The 21,320-nt window shown below is 38.3% G+C and overlaps 1 protein-coding gene and 1 non-coding gene across 3 annotated transcripts in view; both read left to right on the top strand.

Annotated features, from left to right (window-relative positions):
* Positions 1-21,320, top strand: part of DCTN4 (dynactin subunit 4) — a 32,803-nt gene that overhangs the window by 5,068 nt on the left and 6,415 nt on the right. The window contains exons 3-12 of one of the 2 annotated variants that reach the window (XM_040497872.1): positions 538-716; positions 5,768-5,811; positions 8,106-8,213; positions 9,437-9,457; positions 9,894-9,967; positions 10,196-10,308; positions 11,026-11,135; positions 16,492-16,565; positions 18,948-19,002; positions 19,985-20,092. In XM_040497872.1, coding sequence (XP_040353806.1) covers positions 538-716; positions 5,768-5,811; positions 8,106-8,213; positions 9,437-9,457; positions 9,894-9,967; positions 10,196-10,308; positions 11,026-11,135; positions 16,492-16,565; positions 18,948-19,002; positions 19,985-20,092 — 886 coding nt within the window. The remainder of the gene's footprint in view (positions 1-537; positions 717-5,767; positions 5,812-8,105; positions 8,214-9,436; positions 9,458-9,893; positions 9,968-10,195; positions 10,309-11,025; positions 11,136-16,491; positions 16,566-18,947; positions 19,003-19,984; positions 20,093-21,320) is intronic. The other variant, XM_040497876.1, reaches the window with a different exon arrangement.
* On the top strand, positions 9,072-9,175 carry LOC121016864 (U6 spliceosomal RNA). Its single transcript, XR_005784501.1, has one exon. It is a non-coding gene; the product is annotated as a U6 spliceosomal RNA (small nuclear RNA).

Here is a 21,320-nt window from a genome sequence, read left to right as displayed (position 1 = left end):
ACCTGGCTGAAGTCAGACGCTCAACCGACTGCGCCACCCAGGTGCCCCTGTTAGGCTCTAATTCTTCAGGAATTTTGGTGCTGATTGCATTTTTTACAAAAAATAATGAACATTGTTATTATAAAAATATATTAAATTTTTTTTTTAATTTATAATGTTTATTATTTGTTTATGAGAAAGAGAGAGAGAGCATGAGCCAGGGGAGGGGCAGAGAGTGAGGGAGACACAGAATCTGAAGCAGGCTCCAGGCTCCGAGCTGTCAGCACAGAGCCTGACGTGGGGTTTGAACTCGTGAACCACGAGATCATGACCTGAGCTAAAGTTGGACCCTTATCTGACTGAGCCACCCAGGTGCCCCTGTTTTTAAAATTTTTAAACAAGGTTTAAATACTTTTTTTTATTTCTTATTGTTTGAGGGTCACTCCTTCCTTATAGTTCTCTCTTGAATTCCTAACACCTAGAACAATGTGTGGCACATAGCAGGTGCTTGATAAATATTTGTCAAATGAATGGACAGTTGTGTTTGTTGTGTTATAGGTGTGCCAACTGCTTTGACTGTCCCGGCTGTATGCACACTCTCTCCACTCGGGCAACGAGCATTTCCACACAGCTTCCAGATGACCCAGCCAAGACCACCATGAAGAAAGCCTATTACCTGGCCTGTGGATTTTGTCGCTGGACATCTAGAGATGTAGGCATGGCAGACAAATCTGTGGGTGAGTCAGGTGGACTTCAGCATGAGATTTTGTGAAATTGGCAGTGCTATAATTGCCCACAGATTATTATTTCTGTTACCTGTGGAAGGTAGGAGCTAAATTCCGAGCTAAATCTTTCATGTTCCCAAATTCTCACATTTGTGGGCTACGATGTTTCATCTAAAACTGGGTAAACGATTTAGTTTTCTTAGAGTTGGTAAAACAGTATTGATAAATCTGACACTTTCTTAGAATCAAAATATTAATGCTCTTCATAAAAAAGAAACACTCCTGATGATGAAAGACATCATGAACAGATCTAAAAGATAAAAGTAACAAGACTAAGAAAAATATTTGGATCATATGTAACAGACTAAAGGTAAATAAACAAAAATAAAGAACCCTTGTAAATCAAGGAAGAGACCCCAAAGAAAGAAACATTGGGCTAAGGATAAGAATAGCAGCTCTCAGAAGTGGAAATAAAAATGATGAATAACCAAAGTGTATGCATGGAAGGACCCACAGTAGGGTTACAATGGTTCTCTATTTTCACAAGTCCCATCCCTCGTGTTTCCTTACCCTTGAAGTATTTTAGGCCTTTCTTTTTATTTCTACTCTTTCTTTGAATATCATGAAATGCCTTGTACTATTAATGTTCTGTATATGTGAGTTTTTCAGGTGTTTTTAACACTACTAGGAGTTTCTTGGGAACAAAGACTTTGTTTTGAATGTCTGAATTTTTCATTTAGTTTTCGTTGTTCAGGTGATTGGATTTTTGTTTCCACACGCAACTTGGTGAGGTAAATTTTTTAAGTCAATAAATATGCACAAAGGTATGTTTAACTTTATCAGTAATCAGGGAAATGCAAATGAAAACTTCATTGATTTGACAAACTTTTAAAATCTGTTAATATCAAGGGTTGGCAAGAATATGGGAGAATAGTCATTTCATGTACTACTGCCTTGGAGAGCAGTTTGATAACATTTATTAAATTTATTTCTTTTTATTTTTATTAAAAAAATGTATTTAAGTGATCTCTATACCCAACATGAGGCTTGAACTCACAACCCCGAGATAAAGAGTCACATGTTCCTCCAACTGAGCCAGCCAGGCACCTCTATTTATATTTATTTTTATTTTAACAAAATAAATGACATTTTATTTACTTATTTAACTCCAGTACAGTTAACATACAGTATTACATTAGTTTCAGGTATATAATATAGTGATTCAACAATTCTATATATTATTCAGTGCTCATCATGATAGTGTATTCTTAAATCTCCTTCACCATTTATTTTAAAGATTTTTTGTTAATGTTTGTTTATTTTTGAGAGAGAGAGACTGAGTGTGAATGGAGAAGAGGAAGGGGCAGAGAGAGAGGGAGACACAGAATCTGAAGCAGGCTCCAGGCTCCGAGCTGTCAGCATAGAGCCTGACTCAGGGCTGGAACCCACAAACCATGAGATCATGACCTGAGCCAAAGTCAGACACTTAACTGACTGAGCCACCCAGGGGCTTCACCTTCACCATTTATTAAAATTAAATTGCTTTTATTCTTCTCCCCAACAATTCCATATCCAAATATCCTGGAGCATTCAAACACATCCTCAAATGTGCGTATGTAAAATGTTTGTCAGTGAAACAGAAAAACTGTGTTGGTTTGGACCTAAAGACCTAAGGCCCTAATTACCTCTCCATCATTTGAGTATTTCAGAGCAGAGATTGCACTTATTTTCAGTAAAGGAAACTTCCTTTATTTTTACATTTCATCTGTACTCCATGGTTAACACCAGAAAGTAGAAACTGTGTACAGTCAGTTCAAAATCTTGAGTTGCTATTTAGTTTTTATAAAAACAGTAGTATTGCTAACTCCTCATTGTCTTTTTATTTCTGAAATTGAATGAAATTTCAATTCTGAAACTTGATTTAGACTTGTTAAAAATTTGTATTTTAGGATTTTCATTAAAATTTCAGCTTACTAGTCTATGAGGAAGCCCATAACAAACTCATTATGTCAGTTGACATAACAAAAGTGAAGATGGACTTTAAAAACTTTTTGTGTGTGAGAAAGCACGTGTGTGTGAATGTTGAGGGGGAAGTGGGGCACAGAGGGTGAAGGAGAGAGAATCTTAAGCAGGCTTTAAGCAGGGCTTTGTCTCAACGACTGTGAGATCATGGGACCTGAGCCAAAGTCAAGAGTTGGATGCTTAACCAACTGAGGCACCCGGGCACTAAAGACTTACAGATTTTCACACACTTTAGAAGTAAATATGGATGAAGTTTCTTTAGATTCAACTCTGTTGTTAAAAATTTAAGATTTGATTCTGTGGTGTTTGCTCTTTTCGTTTAGAATGCTTGAGCTCTTGGCTATTTTCTGACTTTGTACATGAGGTTGGTAAAATACTCCTCAAAAACAAAAGTTAACAAGTGTATCTTTAGTTCCTTAAGAATGTTCATTGGTGGATAGATATTTCCTGAAATGTGATTTGTGTTAGAAAGATCCTTCCTATAGCATCTTTTTAGATCATTAGTAAATATTTGTGTGGGTTTTTTTTTTTTTTTTTTAGTATTTTTTTTAAGTTCATTTATTTATTTTGAGAGAGAAAGAGTATGAGTCTGGGAGGGGCAGAGAGAGAGACAGAGAGAGAATCAACCCAAGCAGGTTCTGCACTGTCAGCACAGAGCCCAATGTGGGGCTTGATCTCATGAACCATGAGATCATGACCTGAGCCGAAGTCAGATGCTTAACCAACTGAGCCACCTAGGCGCCCCTGTTTGTGTGTGTTTTAATGTCAGTGTGGCAAGTAAGTTGTTTGAATTTGCTTACAAATTTAAGTTAATTATGAAAAACAACCCACAGTGGCATAGTACATATGCCCCAGTGAGTTGAAGTGTATTTTTCTACATTTGTATTTTGTGTCTTGTTATCAAGTTATAGAAACAACGCCCAGAAGTCCAAATAGATTTCTCAGTGTTACTCTGTAGAGAATGTTTTATGCTTTTTAGATTATGAGCCATTAGGGTTGGAAAATTTATATTTCAGAACTTAAAACCTGTGTTTACTTCAGAAATCTATCTTCTCTAGGGTATCTTGACAATGATAATTGAATACTAGGAGCTCTTAAAGAGTACAATTTTTTCTTTCATGATGTCATTGGCGTGTGAGAAGCTCTGAAACCACTTTAGAACTATTTGTTTATTTGTAAGTAAGCCATTGTGTCTGTAAAGTGCAGAGAAATGAGATTGTTATGTTTCCCAAATTGCTCTTCAGAATAAATTACCGGTTCTAAAGAAGCAATTAGGTAAAAACATCCAGAGTTTTCAAAATATTACAACTAAAACATTGCTTTCACATAATTGTTTTTCATGTTTGTCTCAAGTAAGGCAGCGTTTAAAATGCAAATATTGTACTAAAGGATGTTAATTGTTGCAGTTTCTTGCAAGAAGGTATGGTGTCACCTTCAACAAGCGTCCTTTTTGTTTTGGAAAAAGGTTATTTTTAGTTACACAAATAATACACATTCGTGTATTTATCTTCCAGCTGCAGAAATTAAACAGAACCAAAACAGTTTAAGCCCTTGTGTAGGCCTTTCCATACCGCATCCCCCTTCCTCTGCCTCCTAAAGAGAGGCAGTCATCCCAGTCCTGAATTTAGAGTTTATCAGTGCCCATGCCTGTCTTTATACTTCTCCATATATGTATGTAGCCACTGCCAAATGTTTTTCAATTGGAAACAAATGGAAAAACACTGCATGCATTCTGCTACAGCTTTTCTCTGTCAGCATTATGTTTGTGGTATGTAGTTGATTTATGCATGACTTACCACAGTTTACCCACTGAGTCTCTTCTGATGGACACTTAGGCTGTTTTCATTTTTTGGATTTTGGATTTTGGATTTTGGATTTTGGATTTTGACAACAGTACTGTTGTCATATTTCCTGAGTCACAAGAGTAAAGTTTTCTCTACATAACCGAAAGTAAAATTGCTTAAGTTGTGTACATCTTCAGCGCTCCAAAATGGCTTCCCAACTTTAGTCCCACCAGTAACAAGGGTAGACTACCCATTGCTCCAGATTGTTGGCAGGTCTAGTATTGTTGGACTTCTTCCAGATTTTTCCAAACTGATGGTTGTAAAGTGGTATCTCATTATAGTTTGCTTTTCAGCTTTTTTTGGTTAGCTTCATTGAGATACACAGTAACAGTTGACTCTTGAACAGTGCAGAGGTTAGAGATGTTGACCGGCCCCCCCCCCATGCAGTCGGAAATCTGCTATAACTTTTGACTCCAGCAAAACAACTGCTAATAGCTTACTGTTGACTGGAAGTCTTACTGATAACATAAATAGTTGATTAACACATATTTTGCATGTTATATGTATTGTATACATATATATTCTTATAATAAAATAAGCTAGAGAAAAAATGAGAAAAAATACATTTACATTACTGTACTGTACTTATTGAAAAAAATCCACTTATAAGTAGACCCATGCAGTTCAAACCCATGTTGTTCAGGGGTCAGCTATATTCATTATGGTTTTACTTTTAACTTTCTGGAATAATCTTTTCCATTATGATTTGTGCGGTGTATTTCTTATGTAAGAAATTCTTCTCTAAATCAAGGTCATAGAACATACAAATTGCACAGTGTTATAGGTAAGAGCAGGGTCTTAAGAATCAGACTACTTGAGTTTGAATCCTAGCTTCACCACTTACTATCTATGTGACTTTGAGCCTCAGTTTCCTCATTTGTAAAATGAGACTGATATTAAGAATGCCCATCTCAGAGGGCTATTATGAGTATAAAAGGGTATGTAATACATTTCAAATACCTGGCACAGAAACTAAGCATGTGTTAGTTGTGGTGGGACCGGTTATCTTTATCACTGTCATTATTTTTAGTGAAAATTTTGTTCTGAGTGTCCTGGTTTATATAATTTATAGGACTGTTAGAAGTTCTGTGATTTTATGTGTTTAAGTTGCATTATTTGGCCTGCAGATGATCCGGTTTTTATGAAAATGTAAATATTAAATTATGAAAATTTGTTTAACGTTCCTTTGTCTTGCAGCTAGTGGTGGTTGGCAGGAACCCGAAAATCCTCACACGCAACGGGTGAGTGAAGTGTCGTCAGAGAGAGGATGAACTAAAAAGATGGAGGGAAAGCTGAAGATCTTCCATGTTACGGACTATGGATGTGGCATATGCTTAGAAATCTGTGATGTGTTTTTTGGTGTCTGTTACACATAGAAAGTGCTTCTCATAAGACATTAAGTCACAATGGCTGTGTTTTCCAGTGTGACTTAAGTTCATAGAAAAACCTAGCTGTAGCTTTAGTTCTGTGGTCAGGTTGTGAATCAGAATGAGGACATAGTATGCGTTTGTTTCTGTTTGTCATGTATCCGCCAACTAAGTTAAGGTTCTGTTTGTTCTCAAATGCTCTTGGAAATACCATGGACATATAGATGTCTGAACTCCTAGAAACACCACACATATAAGATGCCCTTGGATGAAGCAGTGGTTGCTGATAGAAGCACGACTCGAGCATTCTTTAACAGTTTAAAGTGAATTGATCTGTTTGGGAGGTACCTGAGCTGATTTCGTTGCCATGGAAACTCAAACATGAGAAAGAAGATGACGTGCTAGTGAAATGAAGGACTTACGGTCAGGCTGTACATTAAACAGTGACTTCTAATCACTCACCTGTGATATCAGCAAAAGTTAGAAATACCATGGATGAGAGTGTGAGGAATTGGACCTTTCACATACCCTATTGTTAGTGTAAATTAGTACAGATTTCTTGAGCTCTCAACAGCATCTACTTTATGAACTGTGACCTACGGAAATACTTGCATTTATGCACAAAGATATGTATATTCGTTGACCAGACATTTATTGAGCACTTATCATGTTCCAGGGGCCATGCTGAACAGTAGGGATACATGGTCCCTTTCTTTATAGAGCTGAAGTCCAATGGGGAAATAAAACTTGATCAAATTATCCCCAGATAGAGGAGAAAGGGTGATATGTGATGTGAAGGAGAAAGAAATTGTGCCATGTGAACACTTAAAGAAATTGTTTTCATCTTTATTTATCTTCGAGAGTGGGGGACAGGGGCGGAGGGAAAGAGAGAAAGAGAATCTAAAACAGGCTCCATGCTTAGTGCAGAGCCTGATGCAGGGCTTGATCCCACCACCCTGGGATCATGACCTGAGCTGAAACCAAGAGTCAGATGCTCAACTGACTGAGCCACCTGGGCCCCTTGTGAACCTTTATTAGGGAGATTTCAGCTAGTTGAGTCCATGTCTGAGGACTGTGCTGAGCTCTGAGGACAAACAGGCACAGAAGGGAAAGAATTCAAGGCAGAGAAACAGCACATACAGGGAGCTTATAAGTGGAAGAAGCAAAACAAGTTGTAGACAAGAAGGGGAGTGTGACCAGAGCACAGCACAGTATCAGACAGACGGACAGAAGAACGTGGGGTTGGACCATGTGGGACCACATGGACCAAGTCAGGGAGATTGAGAAGCTTTGAACTGTTTTTAAACTAAGTGCTCACAAGATCACGTTAGTGCTTCTAAGAAGTAATTGCTGCTGAACTGAAAGTGAATATCAGGAAGCCATTAAAGTCACATCATAGGAAGTGCTTAAATACCTTAACAGATATCTGTGTTACACGATAAGACGCAGCCTTGAAAACAATGAAATCTGTTGACTGGATGAAAAGTTCCTAACACTTCTAGTCAAATAAAAAGTTATAATTTATTTCTCCTATATTAAAAGTGTTTTCAGACCTATGAAAGCTACGTATGTATACATGGTGTTTTTGTTTTAATGTATGCAGATTGTAATATTATCGTACCCATGTCTGTGTGTAAGAATGCTATCTAAGTTGATAATTGTGGATGCCTCTGGTGAGGGGAAGGGTGGACTTGGGCACAAGAGAAAAGAAAAGTATCACTTTTTATTCTTTATGTTAAATATTGTTTGAACTTTTCACAACATGTATTGCTCTTAGGATTAAAATATGTTTTAAAAATGAAAAGGTATGAGTGGTGGAGAAGACAGTACAAGCTGTCACAGTCTTAGATGTCCTGTGGCCATGCAGAGAAAATGGGAGCAATTGTGAGGGGAAATAAGTAAAGAAGTAAAAGAATAATAAAAAGAGGGCTTGAAATTTCCAAGCCTTTTCATTGCCCGTTTCTTCCTATTGCCACAGTTTCCATTTTAATTCTGCAAATAATTGAGAGAAATGTGATAAAGAGAAATTCTCTTTGAAGGGCAAACTTGACTACTGTAGTAATTTGTCTCCTTCATTCGTTATGTGTCCGTTCAGTGGTGTTGATTAATTTTGCATATTTCCTGTTAGCTTTTTATGAAACAAATACTGCATCTTTGATTTCTTACAGATGAACAAACTGATTGAGTATTACCAGCAGCTTGCTCAGAAAGAGAAGGTTGAACGAGATCGCAAGAAACTAGCACGGCGTAGAAACTATATGCCTTTGGCTTTTTCGGTGAGGACTTGGTCCAAAAAAGGAGTGCGCATTTCATTGATCGAGGCCTGTGTGGCATGAGTACAGTGACCCTTTCGGAAATTGGCTACTGTCCTTAGATTCCTGAATGATGAGTAGCAGAGAATCCTAGTGTCTAAGTCTAGCAGTTAACGCTTTTGCCATATCACGAGTTCTATTTGAGTTCTTTCAGTTTTAAGGACATTTGTGTTCCTTTTTGCATCACTGTCCTCTCTCTCCTGATTATTCCCCACAGCTCATGTTTAATTTTGTAGGCATCACAGAACTCTTAAACAGAAAGTCAGAAGAAGGTGGGCAAGTGGTAGATTTTATTCACGTTACCCAGTAGCCCACCTTTGACATGCTGTAGTAATGGTTTTCCAGCTCTCATGATTATTTCTGGCACCTTCCTATGTTTCTCCAGTGTGAAGAACACTGACTTTTACGCAATGCATTTGGGTGGTTAAATAAATAGTAACATATGTATGTGTAATTGTTAGGAATTATTTATGGAAGTCAGTGTCGACTAGTTTGTACTACCAATCCAGAAGCAAAAGGTTAGGATTTGGCGCTTTTGTCATTGTCCCCCAAGTTTCATTTGCTGTCACAGAACAATTTATTTTCTCCATGCTTGCTGGGGGCCCAGCAGGTTGACATTGAATACATAACATTTATTGAAGGACAGTGATGTCTCAGGCACCGTGCTAAGTGCTTTTCCCATTTTATTTAATTCTCACAAAAATCCTGTAGGGTAGTTTGACAATTGAGGAAATGTAACTTACCATCCTGCTTCTGTATGACAATTAGTTTAAATCACTGAAACTAAGGGTTGGTGAGGTCCATATAAAAACCTTTAGTTTTGTGCTTGCTTTGGCAGCACATACACTAAAATTGGAATGACAGAGAAGGTTAGCACGGCCCCTGCACAAGGATAAATGCAAATTTGTGAAGCGTTCTATAAAAAAAAAAACTTAGTATTTAATAAAACATTAAGACATGCAAGGCATCTACATTTGCCAGAGACTTTAATGAAGGCTAAATAAAACTTACGGAATAGTTCAGTGCTATAATCAGCATACGCACTAGTATGTTTAGGAGAGGAATTTGAATTAAAGGCATTATTCTTCCAGCTTCCCTTATAACCTGCCTGCTGTATGAGTTTGCTTCTATCTTATGCTGCATTTTTTTGTCTCTGTTGCAACCTGCTGCTATTTGGGGGCCTACAGCAACACACTATTCATGTAGTGGTAAGTTCTCTTTTATGATTCTTGCTAACCCTGAAGAAGTTAGCAGGTGATCACTGGTGTTCCATGAAGACATTCATCATGTAGCTTAGACACTCCACATAGTTCTGGTCTAAGCCATAGAGCCATTGCTTAGATACTTTTAGATTAATAGTAAAAAATAAAAATAAATAAAAATCACATTTAGTTCAATTTTGCTGTACTAATATAGTTTCAGTCTCCATGTGTGATGCTTTTATTATTCTCTTAAGAATAAAGTGATGTGGGGCTACAAATTTCTTTCTTTAAAAGGAACTTTAAATTAGCTTTTTTTTTTTTTTTTTTTTTTTTTTTTTTATTTCCCTGAGCTTCTCATGCTGTCCCACCCCAAAATCTTTCTTTTGGTAAATAGGATGTATAAATATGGGATTTGTAATCGGGATTTCTGAACTCTCTTTAGGACAAATATGGTCTTGGAACGAGGCTTCAGCGACCACGAGCTGGTGCAACCATCAGTACCCTTGCTGGACTGTCGTAAGTTTGGACATTAAATGGCTTGGAGGAGAAAAGCAGGTATCAAAATGAATATTAAAGGAATGTGACGTAAAACAGTGGCTACTGGGGAAGAAGAGTCTCATGCTTAGAAAAGACCTGAGCGGAGAAAGAATGTCCTACAATAGAAGAATGCTTCAGTTATTGCTATCATAGACTTTGAATATAATCAGGTGGACCTTTGAGAAATTAGTGCTTTTTATCTTTTAGCCTTAAAGAAGGAGAGGACCAAAAAGAGATAAAGATTGAGCCAGCTCAGGCCGTGGACGAAGTAGAACCTCTACCTGAAGATTACTATACAAGGCCAGTCAATTTAACAGAAGGTAATATTTTACATTATTCTACTTTGTTTTTATTTCACATCTAATCTGCTTTGGTTACTAATGATCTGGATTTTGAGTTTGTTTTTTTTTTAAATGGGTATTTATTTTTGAGATAGAGACAGAGTATGAGCCAGGGAGGGGTAGAGAGAGAGGGAGACACAGAATCCAAAGCAGGCTCTAGGCTCCAGGGTGTCAGGACAGAGCCTGACACAGGGCTTGAACCCATGAATTGTGAGACCATGACCTGAGCCAAAGTCGGACACTTGACCAACTGAGCCACCCAGGCACCCCTGGGTTTTGAGATTTTTAATGCCATAGCTGTTAGTAGTAAAATAAATCAAGTAGCAAGTGAGATGGATACAATCATTTGAAGAACTTTAAAAAAAATTTTTTTTTGAGAGAGAGACAGAGTGTGAGTGGGGAAACGTTAGAGAGAGAGGAGACACAGAATCCAAAGCCAAGCTCCGAGCTGTCAACAGAGTCCGACGGGGGGCTCAAACTCACAAACTGTGAGACCATGACTTGAGCTGAAGTTTGATGCTTAACTGACTGAGTCACCTAGGCACCCCTGAGGAACTTTAAAATGTCAAATTTCAATATAGTAGTTTTTTGAAGAACTATTCACAAAGGAAGTGTTGTTTCGTGTGATAATTTCATATAAGCCTGATTTTGACCAAGTCATTACAAACTAAGCCTGGTTCCTGCCTTTCATACTAGTGACCACCCTTCAGCAGCGCCTCTTGCAGCCTGACTTCCAGCCAGTCTGTGCCTCACAGCTCTATCCTCGTCACAAACATCTTCTGATCAAGCGGTCCCTGCGCTGTCGGGTAATTATTCCATTTTGTAGAGTTGCCATTTGTATAAGAGAAAAGCAAAAATAAATTAAACATTGGTATCTGACTAACATCGAAACTTTTGGGGATGTAGTAAATATAAAGAATGCTTACAGAGAATGTACTAGGTGTCTAGGCATCATTTTAAATGCCTTCAAGATAAAAATCCTTACAACTATGAGACATGGGTACTATTGTTACCCCTGTTTTATAGATGTGGAAACTGAGGTACCTAAAGGTTAATAAGTTCATAGCACTAACCCCTAAGAAAATCATGAAAGAATATATAACTTTTAGGATAATAAAGAGGAAATGAAAAGCAGTAATAATAATTTAAAAGAAAGCAAGAAAGGAAAGAACAGCAAAATTGAGCCTCTAGGAATTTATAACACAAACAACTGAATTTTTTCAATAAATAAATTATAAAAGAAAACAAAAAAAAAAGGGAAAGAAACCTTTTAGATCAGTGCTATTCAGCAGAACTTCTGATGATGGAAATGTTCTGTATTTGCACAGTCCAACATGGTAGCCACTAGTCGCATGTTGCTATTTAGCACCTGAAATGTGGCTGAGGTGTTAAATCTTTCAAATGACCACTTGTGACCAGTGGCCACTGTTAACAATACAGCTCTAGAAGAGATCTACCAAACATAGTATGTAGACTTCATTTAAATCCCAATTCAAACAAAACATAAGAAAGGGGCCAGGGAGCGGGGAGGAAAGGAAGAAACATTTATGAAATCTTTGGGGAGATTTAAACACTAGCTGGATTTTTGATGCTATCAAAAGAACTTTCCATGTTTTTAACGGATAAAAATAGTATTGTTATTTTTAAAAATATCTTTCAGAGATACATACCAAAACATTTATGGATGAAATAACATGATGTCTGATACTTGTTTCAAAACAATCAGGCATGGTGAATGGGTGAGAGTATAAATGAAACCAGATTGGTCATTGTTGCTAACAGGTTGCTAATTTGTTGAAGCTGTGTGACATGTACTAGGAATTTATACTACTAATTTGTATTTTGCATATATAAGAATATTTCTATAATGAAAAAGCTTTTCAAAAAAGAAGGAAAGGGGTGCCTGGGTGGCTCATCTGGTTGTGTCCAACCTCGGCTCAGGTCATGATCTATCAGTTTGTGAGTTCGAGCCCCACATCAGGCCCTCTGGTCTCAGCGCAGAGCCTGCTTCAGATCCTTTGTCTCCCTCTCTGTCTGCTCCTCCCCTGCTCGTGCTCTCTCTCTCTCTCTCTTTCAAAAAATAAATAACACTTAATAGATAAAAAAAAAAAAAAAAAGGAAAAGATGCTGGCTTCTAATTGTGGAATGAATAAGTCACTGGAATAAAAGGCACAGCATAAGGAATATAGTCAATGATGTTGTAGTAGTGCTGGATGGTGACAGACAGTGGCTACGCTTATGGTGAGCACAGCATAGCTTAAAGGGATGTTGAGTCACTACATTGTACACTTGAAATTAATGTAGCATTGTATGTCAACTGTACTCAACAAATTTTAAAAAATAAGAAGGAAGGAAAAGCCCATTTTAAGTATAAAGACATATATTGATTAAAAGTAAATAGATGTAGACAGATAAACATGCTAACACTAATCTTTCTAATCAAGAAAGCAAGTGTAGCTATCTTAGTTTCAGACAGAGCAGATTTCAAAGTAAAGAAAGTTAACAGGGATAAAGAAGGGCATCACATAATGATAAAGGGGCTAATTTTCCAGGAAGACATAACAATTCTTAACATGTATATGCCTAACACTAGTGTCAAACTATGTGAGGCAAAACCTGATAGAGCTGCAGGAAGAAATAGATGAATCCACCCTCATAGTTGACATTTCATCACCCCTTTCTCAGAAACGGACAGATGCAGCAGGCAGAAAATTAGTAAGGATATAGCAGAACTCAACAACGTCATCCATCACTGGATAAAATTGACATTTGGAGACTGCTTCACCTAGCAACAGCAGAATATACATTGTTCACAAACTCATCTGGAACATTCACCAAGGCAGTCTACATTTTAGGCCAGAAAAAGAACAAAACAAAACAAAAAGCTCATCATAATGGATTTGAAAGAATAGAAATCATACAGTGTCTACTCTCAGGCCACTGTGGGATTAAACTAGGAAGTAAGAGAAAACTAGAAAGTTAGCAAATATGTGGAGATTAAACAACACATTTCTATTGTAAATAGCATGTGTCAAAGAAGAAGCCTCAAGAGAAATTTAAAAATACTTTAAGCTAAATAAAAATGAAAACTACTTATCAAAATTTGTGTGATGCTGGGGCGCCTGGGTGGCTCAGTTGGTTAAGCATCCAGTTTCGGCTCAGGTCGTGATCTCACGGTCCGTGAGTTCGAGCCCCACGTCGGGCTCTGTGCTGACAGCTCAGAGCCTGGATCCTGTTTCAGATTCTGTGTCTCCCTCTTTCTCTCTCCTTCCCTGCTCATGCTCTGTCTCTCTCTTCTCAAAAATAAATAAACGTTAAAAAAAATTTTTTTTAAAGAAAAATTTGTGTGATGCTGTGAAAGCCATGCTTAGAGAGAAATTTATAGTATTACATTCATGATTAGAAAAAGAGGAGAGATCTAAAATCAGTCATCTAAGTTTTCACCTTGGGAAACTGGAAAAAGAAGAGCAAATTAAATCCACGGTAAGCAGAAGAAAAGAAATAATAAGAATTCAAGCCGAAGTCAATGAAATTGAAAATAGGAAATCAGTAGAGAAAATCAACAAAACCAAAAGTTGATTCTTTGAAAAGACCAATAAAATTGATAAGCCTCTCTCCAGGCTAAGTAGGGAAAAAAGAGAGAGGGCACGAATTACTAGTCAAATGAAAAAGGGGACATCACTAGAGATCCATGAAAATCAGAAGGATAATAAATACTATGAACTCTGTGCCCACAAATCTGATAAAAGAAGAAATGTGTGATCTGAATAGGCTTATGTCTATTAAATAATAAATTGAATCACTAATAACCTTCAAAACAGAAAGTCCTAGGCTCACACGTGTTTACTGTTGAATTCTACCACATATTTAGTTACACCAATTCTTTTTTTTTTGTTTGTTTGTTTATTTTTGAAGGAGAGAGAGAGTATGAGCAGAAAGAGGGAGACAGAATCTGAAGCAGGCTCCAAGCTCTGAGTTGTCACAGAGCTGGATTTGAGACTTGAACTCACGAGCTGTGGGATCATGACTTGAGCCAAAGTCAGATGTTTAACCGACTGAGCCACCCAGGCGCCCCAATTACACCAATTCTTATAATGGCTTTTTAGAAGGTAGAAGCAAAGGGAATACATCCTAATTCATTCTATGAGGCCAGTATCACCCTAATACTAACCAGGCAGACATTACAAGAAAAGTACAGATCAGTGTCTCATGAACATACGTGCAAAAATCTTCAACAGAATATTAGCAAATCAAATCCAAAAAAGTATTAAAAGAATTATACACCATAACCAAGTGGGATATATTCTTGGGATGCAGGGCTGGTTCAACATTTAAAAATCAATGAAATCCGTCACATCAGCAGACTTAAAAAAAAAAAAAAAATCACATGATCATATTGATAGATGTAGAAAAGGCATTTGACAAAATCAAACACCCATTCATGATAAAAAGAAAAAAAACTCTCAAAAACAGGAATAGTGAACTTTCTCTACTTGATACAGACTGTCTACCAAAAGAAAAGAAAGGGAGGAGCGCCTGGGTGGCTCATTCGGTTCAGCATCTGACTCTTGATTTTGGCTCAGTTCATGATCTCACAGTTCATGGGATCAAGTATCATGTCGGGCTTTCTGCTGGCAGTACAGAGCCTGCTTGGGATGCTCTCTTCCCCTCCCCCCACTTGTACTCTTTCTCTCTTCTCTCAAAATAAACATTAAAAAAACCTTTTTATTTATTTATTTAAAGAGAGTGCGGGAGGAGCAGAGAGAGAGGGGAAAGAGAGCTAAAATCCCAAGCAGGCTCCGTGTTGCCAGTGCAGAGCCCAGTGTAGGGCTGGAACCCACAAACTGTGAGATCATGACCTGAGCTGAAACCAAGAGTTGGATACTCAAATGACTGAGCCACCCAGGCGCTCCAATAAATAAACATTTAAAAAAATAATAAAGGATTAGTGTCCAGAATACATGAAGAACTTTAGCAAATTAGTAAGGAAAAGATAACAACGGGATAAAAATATCCAGTAAATAGTAACATGCAGGTCATGGCAGAGGAAATCCCAGTAGCCAGTAAACATGAAAAATATTCCTACAGTAATCCAGAAAGTGTCTGTTAAAACTACAGTGAGACACCATTTGATAGTTACCAGGTTAGCAAAACATAACACGTGGGAAATGATTGTACAAGAATCCTCATTGCTGCATTATTTATAGTAGCAAAGTCGTGGAAACATCCTAGATATCCATCAATTTGGGCATAGAAACGATGACAGTAGGATACAGAGGTACCTCTGTGTGTGGACATGGAATACCAAGACAGAAAGTGAAGACAAAGGGCGGAGGAGTATATAAAGTGCTCCCTTTTGTGTTACTGCTCCCTTTTGTGTTACTCCCTTTAGTGTGTCTGTGTATACTTGTACATGCATAGGCTATTTGTGAAAAAAAACACGAGAAACTGGTTGGGTTCTGGGGAGCGGGACAAGGGGACAAGTGGGGAGGGGACAAGGGGACAAGGGGACAAGTGGGGAGGGGACAAGGGGACAAGGGGACAAGTGGGGAGGGGACAAGGGGACAAGTACGCTGTACTTTTTTGTACTATTAAGAAATTTTTTTAACCAGACGTATGTAGTACCCATTCAAGAAAGTAAGTAAATAATTGTTACTGTATTTTAAAGCATGGAATCTGGAAACACACTATGTGGATTTAAATCCCAGGTTCAGTTCTTATTGGATCCGTGAAGTAGTACAGATTACTCATCCTTCCCATGCCCCATTGTCATCACCTGTAAAATGGGGACAATAATAGTTATGGTACGTAACTTTCCTCATAAAGTGGATGTGATGTTTAAATCCACTTAAACTAAGGAGCACGTTGCTCAACACACATAATATGTACCTAGTATGTGTTATTATTTCAGCAGTTGTTAGGCCCCACAAAGGTAGGATAGTATTTGATAGTGTGGTTGCTTATATCCACAAGTCCAAAACATCATCTTTTGTAACTTGTGGTAATCAGTAGCATACACACTTTCAAAGTATATGTGGTCTTAGAGCAGAATGAAACGACAAACCTTGAGTAAATGCTGTCCTTCTGAATTTAGCAGCTCTGTGGATCCAGCATGGGTGTTCTTGTTTTCCTCTGATACGTATTAGAATTTTTTCTTTTTAGAAATGTGAACATAATTTGAGCAAGCCAGAATTTAATCCAACATCTATCAAATTCAAAATCCAGCTGGTTGCTGTGTGAGTATTTTGGGATTGGTGTTTTTAGTTACTGTTTTTTGGCTTTTTTCATTATGAAATGTATTTACTCTGGGCTTACAAGAAGAAAATGACATCAGAATAGTTTTGCTATTTCTTCTGTTTAGATTTTGAACTACGTATCATGAAGTTAAATACAAATTATAGACCTAGAATCAAGGGTGTTTGTACTAGGGACACAGGGACAGTGTGGTCCGGGGCAGAGATTGTTTTGTTTGTTATTGGACAGAGAGTCGCCGGTCACTCATTACAAATTACAAAGTGCCTAATTTTGGTATTGATCCAAAATATCAAAGTAAAAAATAATAAAGTATGGCAAATCGAAGAGTATCCCTTTCATTGTTCATCTTAATTATGTTCTGATAACAGTCTTTGAGTGGGATAAAAGTGATTATTAGTGTTAATTCACTGGGGCTTGTCAAGAGAAGGGAATTTTATGTACGAAAATCACCTTTCAAACAAGAAAAGTAGTTTGAGAAATTAGGAAAATAATTGTCTTGAATTTAGGGCAAGAGAGCCCTTCCTAAGTAAGGCAGGAAACCCAGAAACCACTAAAGAAAATAGACAGCTTTGCTCTTAGCAAAAAAAAAAAAAAAAAAAAAAAAAAAAGACAACAAAGTCCTGGGACAGACAGTAGAGTATGAAAGAGTATTTGGTATTCCATGATAGATAAAAATTTGATGTCCCTGGAAGACAGAATTCCCACAAATTGGAAAGGTAAAAATGGGAGTAGGACAAAGGATTTGAACTGGCAGCTTATAGAAGAGGAATTTCATTTTTTTTTTTTTTTCCAACGTTTATTTTTTATTTTTGGGACAGAGAGAGACAGAGCATGAACGGGGGAGGGGCAGAGAGAGAGGGAGACACAGAATTGGAAACAGGCTCCGGGCTCTGAGCCATCAGCCCAGAGCCCGACGTGGGGCTCGAACTCACGGACCGCGAGATCGTGACCTGGCTGAAGTCGGACGCTTAACCGACTGCGCCACCCAGGCGCCCCTAGAAGAGGAATTTCAAATGGTTAATGAATACATGGAAAGATACTGAGACTTGTTAGGAGAAGTTTAATAAAGATCATTTAGTGCTCATGAGAATGTGGGGAAACGTATTTGCATACACTGTTGGTAGGCTTGTAGATTGCTTTATGGAGTCTTTTTGGAGAGTGGTCTGGAATATCCAGACAAAATTACATAGACTAAACCCAGGAGTACTGTCTCAGGAATCTATTCTTTGAAGCAAGAGCACCAATATCTAAAGATGCATATGTAAGGATGTGTATTATAACGTTTCAATGACAAAAAGCTAGAAACGCTTTCTGTGTCAAGCCAATTAACCATTAAAAACTAGTTGATTAAATTGAGGTACACTCAGGGTATAGAATATTATGCAGCACTTCTACATAAGTCATCTCAGCAGTCAAAAACATTGAGAATAGGTGTATAAACACCGAGCTGGGATTTGACTCTGGGCAGTTTTGAGTTCAGACTAAGCATATGTGAGTGTAATACTCTATTTTCTTACTTAAAGAGGCAGCAAAGGGGTACCTGGGTGGCTCAGTCGGTTAAGCATTCAACTTTGGCTCATGTCATGATCTCATGGTTCATGAGTTCAAGCCCCATGTTGGGTTCTCTGCTGTCATCACAGAGCCTGCTTTAGATCCTCTGTCTCCCTCTGTGTCTGCCCCACCCCTGCTCACACACACACTCTCTGAAAAATAAACATTTACGTTAAAAAAAAAAAAAAGGCAACAAAACATACAGTAGTTAAGGGCAAGGACCCTGGAGCTACACTGTGTGAGTTTGAATCCTGGCCACTCACCAGTAAGTTACTTCTCCCAAGCCTAGTTTCTACATCTCTGTAATGGGGATGATGATGATAATACTTGTGTCATGCAGTTACAGTGAAGATTATGTAAGTTAATTTTTTAAGTGTTTAAAACATTGCCTGGCATGCATAGTGCTTTGTAAAAGTAATTGGTAAGTAATGTGGTGGTGTTTTTACACCCCTGGATGGTGTTACTAAGTCAGTCTTGGGTCCCATAACCAGTTGCCTTTTAGATTTACGGAAATGAATTAATAAAATCTCAAAAAATATGTCTAGCAAACGTACAAGGAAGATGTCTACCATGATACACACAGATATATGGGCCCTAAACTAGAAATGTGCTTAAGATTTAAGAAAGAACTCCTTAGCAGTTGGTTTCATTTCTTAAGTTCTTATTATGATGATATCATATGATTCTTTAAAATTCTATTTCTGTGCCATGTTCTAATCAAAGAAATCTTTGCTGTACTCACTTAAAAAAAAAGTAACAATAATTTTAAGAGACTTCAATGAATATTAATGTATTTTTTTATTCATGCATAGCAATTATATTCCAGAAGTGAGAATCATGTCAATTCCCAACCTTCGCTACATGAAGGTTAGTACTTTGCTTGTTAACAGGGAGACAAAGGATTGATCAGAGATGTGTGCATGTATGTATGTGGGTGGCTGTGCGAGATTCAAGAGCAAGGGATAGAAAAGAAAGGAATCATAAAGGAATTGCGATTTTTAATTTCTTTAAGCAGGGATTCTTGACAACAGCATCTTTGGCATACATTTAGAAGGAGTAGTGTGTACATTATACAAAGATGGAATCATGGGTGGGGAAAGAAAGAAGATGTTTTACCCCACAAGCATCTTTAGCCATGTGATTCCACCATCTCATGCCTGTGAGTGTATCAGATAATCAGGAATCAACTGGATTTCTTTACCATGGCCTTTGTCTTCTTTGAGGTCCTTATCTATGCCCCCTCCTTCTACCCCCCACCATGAGTTGTAGAATATTCTACAGCAACCTCTTTAGTTCTTTCCTTCCATGCTGCTTATGAAGATGTTTATGTAGTCCATGTTCATTTAAAAGATTTTGCCAATCTCAACAAAGTACCAAATAAGGGCAAATTATGGTTCAAGAAATCATAAAATTCTCTTAAGTCTTGATGAATGATTTTTTCTATGTCTGCTTACCCTGTGGCTTTCATATTTATGAGGACTTGTTTTTCAGTCCCTAAGTGGAGGGCTGGGTGGAACAAGAGTTACAAACTTTTATTGCTTAGATAATGTATAGTGCCCAGATTTTCTGGATCTAGTAACTGGCCCTTTCTGTGGGATCTGTCCTATTTCCTCATGTGATAGCAACTCCAGAGCATACATAGCCTGACATATAAATAATAGAATAGGAATCAGTGAGCACTTGGAGGACCCAGTGATGCAGAGGTGTAGGTAGGTGTTAACTACTCAGAAATAATGGGGGATTGCGGGGAAGGTGACAATTTTGTGAAATGCTTGGTATAGCAACTAAGAAAGTGGCCCTAGGTGGCAGTAGTAGAACATGTCTAAGAGAGGCTTTTCGTGTTCTCCAGGAGAGCCAGGTCCTCCTGACGCTTACGAATCCAGTGGAGAACCTCACCCATGTGACACTGGTGGAGTGTGAGGAGGGAGACCCGGATAATATCAATAGCACTGCTAAGGTAGGTGCATTTTGCCTCATCCTGATGGACCCTTACTTTTCCTGGAGGGGCCTTTTGACCTGGCTTAAAGGACTCCATGCTGTCTTCCGTTTCCATATCCAAGTCGTCATCAAGTTCTTTTGATTTTACCTCTTGAGTTTTTTTTACTTTATGCACAATCACCCTACCATTGCTCTGTTGGAAGGTCTCTTCCATTCTTACGTGCACTGTGACAGTAACTTCCTGGCCGCCTTGTTTTGAGTCCACCCCCACTTCCATTCCAGCCCATCTTCTGTCTTACCACCGAAGTGATCTTTCTAAAATCTAACTTTGATCATGACATGCTGATCATTGGCATCCCTCTGCCTTGGGAAAGAAACCCAGATTCCTCAGCATAGCAGAAGAGCTTAATGGCCTTACCTCTATCTTTTCTTCCAGGATGACCTTCTGTTTTTTTTTTTTTTTTAATTTTATGTTTTTTTTGTTGTTGTTGTTTTGTTTTTTAATTTTTTTTTTTAATTTTTTTTTCAACGTTTATTTATTTTTGCGACAGAGAGAGACAGAGCATGAACGGGGGAGGGGCAGAGAGAGAGGGAGACACAGAATCGGAAACAGGCTCCAGGCTCTGAGCCATCAGCCCAGAGCCTGACGCGGGGCTCAAACTCACGGACCGCGAGATCGTGACCTGGCTGAAGTCGGACACTTAACTGACTGCGCCACCCAGGCGCCCCTGTTTTTTAATTTTTGAGAGAGACAGAGCTTGAGTGGGGGAGGGGCAGAGAGAGAGGGATACATAGAATCCGAAGTAGGCTCCAGGCTCTGAGCTGTCAGCACAGAGCCCGACACAGGGCTCGAACTCACGAGCTGTGAGATCATGACCTGAGCTGAAGTCGGACACTTAACTGACTGAGCCACCCAGGCACCCCTTTAATTTAAAAAAAAAATTTTTTTTAATGCTTTATTTTATTTTTGAGAGAGAGAGATTGAGAGCAGGGGAGGAGCAGACAGAATCTGAAACAGGCTTCAGGCTTCAAGCCGTCAGCACAGAGCCTGATGCAGGGCTTGAACCCACAAACCATGAGATCATGACCTGAGCCAAAGTCAGATGCTTAACCAACTGAGCCACCCAGGCACCCCTCCATTAAATTTTTTCTTTTAATATTTATTTATTTTTGAGAGAGAGAGAGAGCATGTGAGCAAGGAGAGGCAGAGAGAGAGGGAAACACAGAATCCTAAGCAGGCTCCTGGC

The sequence above is a fragment of the Herpailurus yagouaroundi genome, unplaced genomic scaffold (assembly GCF_014898765.1).
Source record: "Herpailurus yagouaroundi ecotype Mexico unplaced genomic scaffold, PumYag 29, whole genome shotgun sequence".
NCBI classification, from domain to species: Eukaryota; Metazoa; Chordata; class Mammalia; order Carnivora; family Felidae; genus Herpailurus; species Herpailurus yagouaroundi.
The sequence above is the reverse complement of the archived record's forward strand: the minus strand, read 5'-3'. Positions and strand labels throughout refer to the sequence as shown.